A 14,532-nucleotide genomic window follows, 5' to 3' on the forward strand; every position below is an offset into this window, starting at 1 on the left:
GTGTACATCTGTCAGATTAACTGTGTAATTACAGTTTTTATCTGTCACATACATCTAGTGACAGGAATTGAACTTAATTATATATACAACTTAACTTTATTATAATATAACTTAATACAACTAATAAAATTCTAAAATATACTAATTTAAATAACCAAAGTTGAAAGAGTTGCGATGAAAAGGAGCATTCGGCTAAATATTTTGATTCAAAAAGAAGTTTCAAATGCTAAAATGGATTAGCGTTATATTACTTGATCACTGAATCATTATTTATATGAATCACTATTCACTGAAATGAATCAGACTTCATTGCTAGACTTTTTTGAAAATGGCTGAACAAGGTTATTTAGCTAGTTTTGTCCCAACACTGGTGCTCACACATAAACAGTCATTTAGAGAGATGCACATGTAAAATTATAGGGACGCAAAACTGGAGTGTTTGGCCATTTTAGCAGTCTTCTAATAGATTTCCATTTATCATAAAACTAGAGAGCAAGCGAGAGTCTTTTCAGTGGAAAGTATGACCGTCTTCTCTTCTCGTGTGACTATTTCTGCCAATTTCGTTACTCTTATACCAGAACAAGGCCCATTAGAAGTATGAGGACAGGAAAGCATGAGCGGAAAGGAAAAAGCAGAGAATTATTAGATAAGACATATTTTCCTTTATGTGCAATATCTGAATCAATCGGTCAGTTGAAGGTAATGGGGAAAAAGGTAGTCAGAGTGAAATGAGAGTGCATGTGTGTGTGGTTGTTAATATAGAGTTGGACTGTAGCCTTGGTTTTTGTGTCAAGTGCATAAATGATCATATATTTATCACTGATGCCGGCCAAAGAGTACATAAACAGGCCAACAATTTTGATACTGGGCCTACTATAGTTCACATGAATGTTTTAAATTAAAAGTAAACTAGTGTATGGCTTAAATTGCATTTATTAGGGGTTTAAATGGCCACGTGAACAGCCCTGATGTCTAGACGTGGGGAAATCAACTTTACAACTGCACTTTTAATAAGAATTAATTTTATGATGTCAAAAGTTATTTCCATTTATATTCAAGTAAGGTTATGTTTTATTACCCATAAGATACAAGCACAAAACTGAAACAATGGTAGATGCTAAAATAGGCATAATTTATTATTATTATTATTATTATTTATGGCATAAATGTACATAACAAATGTTACAGAATCCACAGTGCAGAATCTAATCTATATGTAATTTAAATTTCTAAAATTGAATCCAAACTGGATCAGTAGTTTGCATGGAAATAAAGTTGTTTTTAGTTGATATATTCTGTATTCTGTTTTAATTACTCAAATTATATCATTTGACACCTTCTACAAACATTTTTTATTTTTATTTTTTTGTTTGTTTGTATTCTGTTTCTCTGCAGTTATTTGAAAAAGCTTTTTTTTCTTTTCCCCACAACAGTATATCAGCTATTACAGATAAACTATTATAAAATTAAACAAATAAAAATAAAATAAACTTATGAATATAAGACAAAACATTAGAAAAATGTGTATTGACATCTAACTGAAATAAGTTTAGGTTGAAGTACTAAAATGAAGTACTAAAATGACTAAAACAAAAAAATATATATAATAATTAAAGCTAAATAGAAAACAAATAATGAAGTGACAAAACTATATAAAATTACTAAAACTTAAACTAAAATGAAAATGAAAACCGAAAATATAAAAACAAAATCTAATTCAAAATATGAATAAATATTATAATAGTATATAAATAATACTAATATGACACTAGTTTGTAGCTCTTTTTAGCAGTTACCTCCCACGCACATGTTGCTGACATTTTAGGCTCTCAAGCTGTGGACTTAAAAGAGTCAGCTCTTCTGACCCCACACACACTTGAGCTTTTCACACTTCCCTGAACCTGCTGCATAAGTCAATCTCTAAACAATTCTCACAAAAACAAAATTCCTTGTGTTGAAGGGCATGTAATCAACAGCAGAGAAATTATTTGCTTTTTCTATTGACTTTTAAAAAATAAGCGCTGATCATCTTTTATTATTATGATTATTTTATTGTGAGTTTCCAGAACTCAGATATAGTCATAACCTGCATTCATTGCTGGGTGAGGCTCAAGTATGCAAATAATGCAATAAAGCTTTGTTTTTTCGTTTTTTTGTCTCCAGAATATAATTAATTAATGTCCCAGTTTCAGTGCTTTATGGCCCTTCAGGAAAATATTGTGTAGTTTAACTCCCATGTGGGAGTTTGTTAGTATTAACATCAGTGAAATAAATGAATGCAACCCAGTTCTCCTCCATACCATTTAATAAATAGCTTATGATGTAAATATATCACACTTTTCAAAGCGGATTATTGGGAAAACGCTTCATTCTGAGCCACCGCGATGATATATTTCCCTCCTAAAATGGCCTGAAATGGCCCAGATAGTGATGATTCAGAGTTGAATTAAGACCAAATCCTGCCTTTTCCAGCAGCAGATAACATTGCCGCACAATGCACCAGGTGTACAGCTGTGTGTGTGCGCGTGTCCCACTGCAGTCTGATGCCCAATGCAGACAGACTCCTGGGAAAGCACGGTGTAATCTCACAAGCACACTCATTTTCTTTTCTTTACCGACCTTTCCTTCCTTTTGTCCCCTCCCCTTCTCATTTTCTTCTCTCTTCGGTGAGGAACTCACAGAGCAGTGGCAGCAGCAGCCGCAGCAGCACTTCCTGGTTGTGTCGGTGGGCGGTTCCAGCCAGCGTGATTGGCGCTTGAGTTCAGTGCTCTGCGCAGTGCTGCTGTTTCTCGCAGGCTCTCGGCTCACACACATACAGTGGCGCAACCAGCAGCCACACGCAGCCTAAGCGCTCTGTCTCTCTCTATCTGTCTCTCTCTCTTTCTCCTCCTCTCTGAGAATGGTCCACCCGGTGCCTGAGGCTCTGCTGTCGCAGCCTGCCGCCCGTGTCTGATCTCTCACACACATACACGCACTCAATACTAATCATGATGTGAGAGGTAAGAACTGCTTTTCTGTACCGTCTCGCTTTCCTGTCTGTCTGTCTTTTGCAGTTCTAACAGCCACGGCTTGAAGCATTGCACCACTTATATATGCTTAGTGTGTGTGGGATTGGGGGTTGTTCAGTGTGTGTGGGCCGTTTTTGACTTTATGGGGTGCGTTTGTGGTGAACTGCAGTTTGTTATGTCTAGGCGATCACAAACAACAACGGGGGAATCTCAGCTGCGTTCGGAAAAGTTACGTGGTTGCGTGTGCATTTGGAAGGAAACTCCCCCACCCCTGCGCGACCGGCTACTTGTTTAGACAGTGGCAACTGTGCGATTGGTTAACTGTTGAACCTGAGAGCACTTCTTCTTTTTTAAACCCCCCTCTCGGGTCTCACTTCCCTTCTGTTTGTTTTATGTGCGTACTAGCGCATGCAGGTTTTTTTCTTTTTCTCTTTTTTTCCCTCTTACGACAGAGCTGCGCTCTCCACTCCCCCCACATGTAAATTAGGTGTGACATGTTTAACTGCTGTTTCCTAATATGGCTCGTGCTAGATTTCAGAGCGGTAGGACCCAGTCAGGCACCCTGGAACTGCACAGGGGCGTGTATGCGAGAGCGTAACTGTCTGCGAGAGGGAAAAGAGAGGGGAGAGAGATGTTGACGCAGGTTTTCACTTCTGTCTGAGTGCGTCACTCTTCTGTGCAGTCATGTAAGTAAACGCTGAACACACTCTCACTGCATCGAGAAACATATGGATTCGAGCTCTCGCAGGTCTGCTTGTCGGCTGCTAGCAGTGGCTTTCCTGCATTGTAACGGAAATATGTAAGGAAAGATTGCTTAAGGACAGGTTATGCTGACTTTTAGTGCACTTACATGGGTTATTGTTTCACTGTGCTGCAGAGTATTTAGAAGGGTGGGAAATTAGAAAGCGAGAAACGAATGTCGTCGTTGAGAAGTCAATGCTAAGTGCTGATTGGTGGCGTATGTTTAAAGCAATTGTTTCGGTTGTTTGAAGATACCATTTTTTTGTGGGAGGGGGGAAGAAAAATAAACATATGATCTGTCGGGGTGGTCTGGCGCCAAGTCTTTGGGTTTTATCGACGGCATCCTGTAGACAAGAAAGTGAAAGTGTTGCGAAAATAAGCACATGGAAGCACACTTCACTGTATTTTGCATCTGATTCTGTTTAGACTAGCTTGACTAGACTAGCTAAAATCGCTGAATTTTCTATTATCGATGAAAACAATGAATAATCATGGATTGTAAAGTTTATGCAAAAAGATTGGTTTAATCCCATATGCTAACTGTTAAACAAATGTTGAGATGATAAATGCGTTGCACCAGTGTTAGGTATTGTAATAGCATCTCACATCTCTTAGCGAACACATCTTATCCTCGATTTTTCTTGCTTTTTGTCTCAGTAAAATTCTTGCATTTCTGTCTTCTTCACATGCTAGAGTTTTATTTGGGATGTTTTTGCATGCAAATAGGGCCTGTTGTCTTTAATTCCACTAATGAAATATGTCTGATGGCAGCCGCGTGTTGGACGTGTCAAAATGTTTGAGCGTTTAACATCTAGAGGGCGTCGTAGAAAAAAAATACTCCTTGTTTTGATAAATTCCTAACTCTCATCAAACTGAATTACTGTATTGCTAACTATTATCATTTGAATTGGTAATAACATACTAAATAGCATTCTAAATCATTAAACTTTGACCTCTCCTATCCACATAGCTCTGTAGAACATTTAGAACCGTGCACTACTGGGTTAGAAGTTACTGAGTTACTGGGTAGAAGGGCTTTTGCTTGAAGCTTTGTGCTGTGTAACCATGGTGATGATGCTATTTTCAACCCTTTCCAACATGGCAATCATCACCTACACACATCTGAGTCAAACGATGGAAGGCTGTGGTTTAGATAACCATCTTCGCTGCCCGCACACCTTTCTGATCAAGCACTCCACCCAGATTCAGGCCAGTTCCTTCATGCATTAATGCTGGAAAATGACGCTAAATTGGGTTCAGCTGAATTGGAGCAATTGTAATCAGTATTTTAAAGCATCCACACGCTGCCTGATTCCAGATCAGAAGCATTTTGGTTCTGAATTGCATAGTGACATCATAAAATCCATTCTTTGTCTCCGACTGTCTGATAAGTTCTGAAAAATTCTCAAGGTACACTATTAAAAATAAAGGTACTTCAGAAGGTTCTTCAAGCGATGCCGTAGAAGAACCATTTTTGGTTCCACAAAGAACAAGTCAGTCAAAGGTTCTTAAAAGAACCATCTCTTTTATACCTTTTTGTAATCTGAAGAACCTTCCTTCGCCACAAAGAACCTTTTGTGAAACAGAAAGGTTCTTCAGATGTTAAAGGTTCTTTATGGAACCATTTAGACAAAAAGGTTCTTCTATGGCATCGTGAAGCACCTTTATTTTTAAGAGTGTATGCTCTGTAATGAAAATCATATTTGCTCTCCCTCCTGTCATTCCAAACTTATGCAAGTTTCTTTCTTTTGTTGAGCCCAAAAGATGCTTTGAAGAACGTGGTTTACCAAATAGTTGACGGTAGCCCTGGACTTCCATAGCGTGGAAAGAAATACTATGGAAGTCAGTTGCTAACGTCAACTACTTGGTTACCCACGTTCTTCAAAATGTTCTTGTAAGGTTGTAGTTGTGTGGTTTTGATTTTTCTGAAATAAACTGACAGATTTGTTCTTGAAAGTTTAATGCTATGGTTTGATCATCGACATTACAGTGATGTGCATCACATATCCTACATTTTTGGGTGTATAAGGTTCTTATAAGGTTCGTGGGTTGTTCTTTATGTTCAGGTCAGCAGATTGTTTGCTGGGTTCTTTAAAGCAACAAAAGCTTTAAATACACTGATCTATATCTATTATTGTTTAAATATCATATATAGGGCCCTATGAAATGTTTTATTTTTTCTCACCATATTGTTTATATTTTTATTGTTACCAAATTCTGAATTTTAGCATGTCTAACTATTTGAATGCATAACACAACTTATTTTTCATTAATTTTTTTCTTAAAGTAGCCTTAATTGTTTTTTTCCCTCAGAAATTCTGTGTTGTGTACTTACATTTTTCTGGTTATCAAATGAAGGCATAAAACAGTAATTTCATCATTTATCATTTAATTATTGAAAATTAAAGCAAACTTTATTTTTTGGCAAACAAAGGGGATTTACTATTAAAATTAAAACATAGAAGAAATATTGTGTGATTATTTCTTTAAAATAATGTTTGTTTCATTTTAGTAGTAGTAATAATAGTAGTAGGCTGTGTACATTATATTGTTGTTATTTCAAACTTTTATTTTGACAGGTTGCCGTAAATACCTTTACAGTTCTGTGTATGTGATATGATTCTAGTTTCACTCAAATCAAATGGTAAAATGCTCATAAAGTGACTCTCAGAGCAGTTCTGGAGATGTTGTTCATGTGTTTATGTCCTCATTTAGTGAGACGGCAGACGCTGAAATCACCGCGAGCGTCACACGCGCTTCATCTGCGCCATTCATTAACAGAGACATGCAGGATTCATATTTAAATCGACTTTTGCAGCTTTATATTTACAGATACTAGTCCATATCGTGATTTGATTTAAGAGTAATGACCTTAAGTGTAATTCTGTAACATTCTGCGTTAAACTGTGAACTCTGTTTTTATGACTGGATAAAGACTTCACTGCGTAATTTTCCCACTTATTATCCGGCCACTTGCCTGATGTGAACATAATATCTTACATACCTTACATTACATACCACTGGTGAAAGGGCCAGTGTAATGAAAATATATCTGAAAGGTCTGTACGAGGATATCGTCACGTTCTCGCGAGACACATCGGATCTCACGAGATCTTGTTTCACGAGATCTCGTCACACCCCTAAAAACAAACTACATAAAGTTCTTTTTAGAAACTTACAAATGTACTGTCAAAATCTTCTTGGTTAGTTTTGTAGTTCTGTATCCTTCTATTTATAAAATTGTTGGTGCGGCTACATTAATGACACACTTTTACACCCTTAAATTGTAATGATTTACCATGTGCTTAGGATGTAACTAGTTTGTTTATTACGGATGTGATTTAAAATCTCCATCAAACACAGCTTTTTTAATATTAATACTCTGCATATTTAAAGTGTCAAAGCTTTATGCAGGAAGAGTTTGTTTTCTGTTTCCGAGACACAGACTAAACTCAGACTGATTTGAACCTTTCATTATAATTCCTGCATTTAAAAAGCTGGTCTTTAATATTGCACGGCTGTCAAATTACAAACAGAGCCACAGAAGATCAAATGTTCAATCAAGCATTTCTCACTGGCAGGAGCGTATTAGACATCAGTACAGACGTAAGCCAAAGTGCAAAAAGAATGAAACGCTTAATATCTCATTCATGTGAATCATTGAAATAGTTTCCATTTCTGAAAAGAGAACATAACATCCAGTTCTCCTCCCAGTGGCAAAAATGTTTGACTTTTTAATGGGCTTTGATTGGCATGTTTCCAGATCATTCTCTCTCTCCCTCGCTATCGTTCTTATTTTCTCTCCTTGTTTGACCTTGCAGCAACTTCTAAGAATTGTTATTCCACTGCAAAGGATTGTGGGAGATATACGGTGATATAATAGCCAAATCATTTAACCTAAAAAAAGGGGATCAAAGAAAAAGCATCATGTTCAAGTGAAGACGAAGATCTTAAAGTAGAATCCAAGTCTGAGCATGAATTTCCTTTAATTGTCATGGTGATTATTCCACTTCTCAGTAAACATAGATAACGCAGGCATGAGCCTGTTTAATGCAAGATCAGAATCACGCTGCAAGGCCACATTATCCAGAGCAATCACTTTCTTTTCATTTTACAAAATCATTTAGCCTGTTATGAGTATCCATCGTTCCCAGGATCCAGTTTGCCTCCACACTGAAAGTCTTATCGGATTCAAATATGTCATCCCATAAACAGAGCTGTGTGCTGTGTGTCTGTGACTCTGTGTGTTTTGTGGACATTTGTGTCTTTTAAAGCTCTTTCTGTGTACATACTGTAGGTGTTTGTTTTTGTTTTATAGTGTGCTTGACCAAGGTAGCATAGTGCTCTTACAAAAATGTACCATGATAACCATATTTCTGCTAAAGAACCAAGGTTGTTTTTATTTCTTTATTTATTGTAAACTATTGAATTATAATTATATATTTAATTGTATTGTTTTCATTTATTTATTTATTTATTTATTTATAATATATTATAAATAAATACATTTAAAAATAATCAAATACATAGAATAATAAACATTTATATTTCATTGAATGTATTATTTGTTTTACCGCGTATATATTATGTATTTATTTATATTTTATTCTAAACTATTTAAATTATTATAATACATTCTTATGAAAAGTTATTATAAACTTTAATTATAATTATATATTTAACTTTATTATTTGTTTTTATTTATTTATAGTACATTAAATATTCAATTATAAATATTTGTAAGTCTGTAATATATTATAAATAAAAAATCATACTAAAATAAATATAAATATAAATATAATTCTATTTCATTTATTATTTGTTTTAACGTCTTTATATTATATTATATTATATTATTAAACATTTTATTTGTTTGTTTTTACTATTAAAGAATGCTAATTACATTTTAAAAACTTGTATCATTTTCTGTTAGTGGTGCTCATACATGCAGACCTTGTTGCCCCAATGTCAGGGTGTTGCTTTGCAGTTACTAAAGAGTTGAGACTGGTTTTTAGCAGTTTGCTGTGGATGGTTACTAGGGCTCTGATTGGTTGATAGGTGGTTTCTTACTGGCCCTAGTCAAAAGAGGCCACTCTCAAGTCTCAGTGATATTCTGGTATCTAAATATGATTCATTGTGTAAGAAACTTTGAAAAACTTTGTAATTTCAGTCAATTTATTTTCTTTTTTATGAAACTGGTGGCTAATACCAAGCTAGCATAGTTCTATTAATAATAACTGGAGTAACTATGTTACGTAAGTTATGGCGATTTTTTTTTTTGTGTGAAGGTGTTGTTTCTGACCCTCTCTCAGACTGGGCTGGGCAGAACATTGCTACATCTCTTCCTATGATCACCGCAAGTCGCGTAACACTTTAGAGAAACAGGAAATGACCTCGCTGTTCACTTTCCACCTTCTCAGTCTCTGTTAAATGATTTGTCACAGCTCTTAGCTTAGCTGTGATGTGATATTTGGGTCGGTTTTCCTCAACCTGCACTGAACTTCAGATTGTGAAGGGCTGCTTTGTGTGTGTTTGTTTGTATAAGAAGAGCCCAGTGTGTGTGTGTGTCAGTGAGGTGTGTAGTCCAGGAATGTGTGTGACAATGTTTTATTTGCTCGGACTGACAGTATTCTGCAGACTTCAGTGCATTTCTGGCATTTTTAGGGGTGTGAAGGATTTATGCAGCTGGTGAGAGTCTAATAGAGAGTGAGGGAGAAACAGAGCGAGGGCGAGTGACAGAGAGATAGTGTGATAAAGTGGAGGATGGGCTGCGTTCCAATTCTACTCTTGCTGTCTGTCCTAAATAGTATGCAAGGTTAGCACAATTTCAGAGAATTGCACATTTTCTGTATGCATACAATACCTGGATAATCTATCACATCTGTAAAAATATGCAGTAATCAGTATAATATGCATTGAATATTGCAGTGCACATAACTTTATAAATTTTTACATGAAACTGAATCAAAAATACAAAATAAGTTTATTTCTGAGATGATAACTGGACATTGTTTGCTGAAGTAAACAGAGGTCATGTGATAACCTCATGATGAGGACTTCATGTGATGATAATGTAGCATGATATAGTTTGAAATGCTTATTGTTGCATAATGCAACATATTTTGAAAGAAATTATAAGCATTATACACAGTATGGGTGATTCTTCATTTAGGGGAATTTTTCTTTTTTCTGTCCCATAAGATAAAAAAAAAAGAACTGTAGTTTTAGAGCATAAATTATATTAGCTTTAATATTTTAATTAGCTTTTTTAATTTGTTAAATTTTTATTGCTTTTTTCATAGTTTTGAATTGAAATTTGGCATAATTTCAGTAACCAGACTTTTAAACCTCGTGTCTAAATGTATAAGTTTTAAAACCATTTTCTTTGCACCTTTTCCTAGATTTATTAGATATTTATTTGTATTTTGTATGCACAAATTGTGACTTTATTATGTGGATTATTTGAGATTTTTTTAAACTCGGGTAATATATAAGTTTTAATATAATGAATTGTTTAATTTAAATTCAGAAATGTCATTTCAAAATAAATACATACATGTGAACATTAATTAATTAGTTAAATATATAGCTGCCCACTGCTCCGGGTGTGTGTTCATGGTGTGTTCACTTCTCACTGCTGTGTGTGTGCACTTGGATGGGTTAAATGCAGAGCACCAATTCCAAGTATGGGTTACCATACTTGGCAAATGACACGACTTTCACTTTTCACTTAAATTAAAACATACATATGCACATTAGTATTTTAGTTTTATTATATAAATATTACAAATTCAATTTTAATAACTATACACACACACACACACTTAACTAAAAGCTAAATTGCTAAACTGTTGTTTGCATGTCCAACTCTTTTCCAAAATATGTTTATTTTTTTTTTAAGAATTTGGGTAGTCAGAAGTGCTTCTACTTGAGTTCGATTCAGTTTTTGCAAAGAGTTCTTCCACAGTGAAATGATCTAACCACAGACTCACTTGATGAAAATGTTTGCTGAAGAGCCCTTTAGGAAGGTCTTTCAAAGCTGTTCTGTCATTTTCTCTGTTGCAGGTGGGTACTGAGTATCGTGCCCTTTCTTGCGTCTGCCGCTGCTTGGACTTGCTTATAGTACCAGCCTCAGCTTTCCTGCCTGCTTGCTGCCCACATCAGTGAAAGGACTGCCTGCACAACCCCACAATCTCTGTGACCCCGAGCGACCCCTACACAAACAGACAGAGCTGAAGTGGGCACTATTGAATCAGCCAATCAGATCCAAGGATTTTTTGCTTTGGGATCCATTACTGCAGTTCACTTTTTACCTAGCAGCAACATTTTTTGTCCATTTTGCTTTGGTCTGGTGTGCATCCACGAGGAAAGAGAAACTTAATGATCTAAGAAGGAGAGGAGCATTGTTAAAAGGACAAACACAAGCACACCCAAAGCAGTTTGGGATTTTAAGGAATTGAAGTTTGCTTGCCGCTAAAGCGTGTTGAGATGGCGATGAATATGGCTCACATGCGGGACACGAAATGGCTGACGCTGGAGGTGTGTCGGGAGTTTCAGCGGGGAACGTGCTCTCGCTCCGATGTTGAGTGCAAGTTCGCGCATCCTGCCAAGAGCTGCCAGGTGGAGAACGGGAGAGTCATCGCGTGCTTTGACTCACTGAAGGTAAGTAACATATCGGACTCAAATGTTACTGCCATTTGCAGGTATTTCAGGTATATAGATAGATTTAGTTTCTAGTTGAAATCTTTCTGTCTGTCTGATCTTTCATAACTGAATATGTTCACTTTTAGTCACATGATTGTATTGATTATTATTAATTTTAATTGTATTATTTAGATTTTATTATTTTATTTTATAATGTAATATGTATTTATTTACTTATTTATTTTGAGTGATTGATTTATTTACTTTTTATTTATTTATTTATTTATTTATTTATTGGGACTTTACATTTTTTAGAACCACAGCAGAGAAAAGATGAGAACTATCATTAGCCACATTAGTATGCCCATAGTTGGTCAGATGACTGTTTTTAAATTTTATTTTTATTGTGTATTTTTATTGTTTGCCTTTAAAAATATATATATATATATATATATATATATATATATATATATATATATATATATATATATATATATATATATATATGTATATATATATATATATATATATATATATATGTTCTTTTTGACCTTTATTTTTGTCTATTTTTCTAATATTTATATTATTGTGTGTATTTTTACATTTAATTATCATTTTATTTTTAGTATTTTTATATATATATACACACATACATTAAATTTATTAACATTTTGTTATTGTTTATATTTAATTTTTTATTTTTATTTTTCTTATTGTATGTTATTTTTGACCGTTTTTACACATTATTTTTATGACCATTATAGAGAAAGGACAGGAAAGGAAGATCAGGAGGAGAAACAAAAATGAAAGATGTTGCAAGCTAGACTAAAACTCTCATTGCCCACGTGAGCAGGCTTAATATGTCAAAGCATGTGCGGCAACTACTTGGCCACAGCAAGTTTTGTTTTTAAAAAATGTTTTCCTTAATCCCTTTAATGCAAATATTCAGACTTATTCATTCATTAATTATAGATTTTTACCAGGTTTTCTAGTTTACTCATTTTACTAGTCAAATAGCACTGTTATGAGGATGAAAATAAGCAAGATTAGTTTCCATATTATCTGGCTGTATAAACGGCTCAATGTTTTACCTCAGAATGACACAGCTGAGGCTTTAGCTGTAAATTCCTTCTTCCTACTTACTTTGGAAGTTAACATGAGAGTTCCACACACTATATAAAAATGTAAATCAGCTGCACTGTAAAGCGCAGGGACTTCTAAATGGGAATTTCTTTTACAGGCTTAGTAGTCTAGACCACAATACTTATGGGAGGACCCATTACCATGGCAACACATCTGCATTGCCGTCATGATTGTTATTGAAACTGTGATGATCACTGTCACAAAAAGAACAAGCCTTGACCTTTATATGACTGGAATCCTAAATGTTTTGCAGAGAAGTTCCTGCAAACTCTCAAAGTTTGCAAAACATTTCGACAAATGTTCAAATCCAGGTCTCTCACAGAAGAAGACTAAACATAAACTGATTATTCTGTACTTTGCCGTCTTATAATAACACACTGAATCTCTTATGTTTGGACAAGACGAGCTGAGGTCTCTGCTCTTTTCTGCAGTTTTGCTTCAGTTCCTCATTTGGTCGAGTCAAAGAGACACTCAGCACAGCTTATGCACTCTGAAACCACCAGAACCCCAGCCTGGATGAGTAAGAGGACATTAAGCTGATTTGAAATTCACGATAATGGTTTATATTTAACGTTGATAATTATATGGCTATATTGTATCTTTAAACCCTTTGACTATTCAGCACAAAGCCAATGGTAATAGAACAAATCCTAAAAATATGAGAATATATATACACAGAGAGAGAAGCTAATGCCCGAGTTTCTGTCTTTCCCGTTTCCCTTCTGAACGGAGTATTTGCTCTCTTCAGATCCAAATCCTTCATGATGAACAGCCTGATACCAGCCAGTAGCTCCACAGAGAGCTGATCCTCCTCCATGAGCCCCCTGCTTTTCCCCTCTAATAACACCAAAAATCACATCCATCAGTGCAGACCCCAAGATTGGCCCTCCGAGAAAGTCTGAGTCATCAAAGACAGAAAAGTCTGTAATGCCTAGAAGAAGCCATTTGGATGCATATATAGTTTGTATCAGCATTTGATTCGGCCATTGGGACAAATATATATATATAATATAATACTTTACTTTTTATATAAGTATATTATTAATATTTTCTATAAAAAAAATATGCTATAATATAATTATATTTTATATAATATTTTTATATAATACATAATATTTTGCTTGTTATAAAAAATGAGGAAGCACACAATTATAATTATTTAAAATAAATTAATTTGAAATAAATTTAAAATTGATTTCTTTTAAATAAAATTTGTGCTTTGGCTCAAGAAAATGTGAGTAGTGGTGGTACAGTTGTATTGTGGATGGCTACCAGGACATTCCTGTGGTTGCTAAGGTATTCACAATGTTTTAGAGCGTTGTTATGTTGTTGTTAGGGTGTACTGTGTGGTTGCTAGGGCATTGCTGATTAGCTAGTTGGTTGCTATAGGGTGTTTGCCCACCTCTAGTTCTCTACCGCTGTGTCCAAAAATCAAATACTTCACCTTGTGATATGATATGACTCGTGTCCATCCTTCATCTTTGTTTTTTTTTTCACCCGTTTTATCATCCGCCAACACTTTTTTTAGCACACCTTTCCTTATTAATCCACATAATCTGAAACATCATTCATGTCTGTAGCGCAAATGAAGTGAGTTTTTTTAAAACCATCTTAACCAACATATGAGCAATTATAATAGTGATTTGTCTTAGCAAGCATGTCTAAAAGCTTTTTCCACTATTGTTTATGCCTTATGCTTTGAAAAATTAATTATGGCCTATGTCACATCTGTCCAGAATGAGTTTCTGTGAAGTTCTACCAATCCATTACTCAAGTTTATGTCATCCAGTGTTTGGCTTAGTGTTGAGCTACTAAATTATTCATAAAACTAAATATATTTAAATATTTAAAAGATCACATGTGCTGAATTATTAAAGTGTTTAAATTTGCTGAAATATTAAAAACATCAGTTATGAGTTTATTATGTGTTAATTTACATCGCCAGGACTTTGCAAACAACTTCATATACTGTAAAAGTGTGTGTGTGTGTGTGTGT

The 14,532-nt window shown here is 34.8% G+C and overlaps 1 protein-coding gene across 27 annotated transcripts in view; it reads left to right on the forward strand.

The window, feature by feature from the left end:
• The window catches only part of LOC109057239 (muscleblind-like protein 1), a 64,845-nt gene that overhangs the window by 20,558 nt on the left and 29,755 nt on the right, over positions 1–14,532 (forward strand). For 4 of the 27 annotated variants that reach the window (XM_042711229.1, XM_042711276.1, XM_042711298.1 and 1 more), the window contains exons 1-2: positions 2,785–2,999; positions 10,815–11,411. In XM_042711229.1, the coding sequence (XP_042567163.1) occupies positions 11,238–11,411 (174 nt within the window). In that variant the 5' untranslated portion in view covers positions 2,785–2,999; positions 10,815–11,237. Of the gene's footprint in view, positions 1–2,771; positions 3,000–3,539; positions 3,808–10,814; positions 11,412–14,532 lie in introns of those variants that run through there. The other 23 variants (XM_019074446.2, XM_042711269.1, XM_042711255.1 and 20 more) reach the window with 15 other exon arrangements.

Source organism: Cyprinus carpio, chromosome A2 (assembly GCF_018340385.1).
Source record: "Cyprinus carpio isolate SPL01 chromosome A2, ASM1834038v1, whole genome shotgun sequence".
Taxonomy (NCBI): Eukaryota; Metazoa; Chordata; class Actinopteri; order Cypriniformes; family Cyprinidae; genus Cyprinus; species Cyprinus carpio.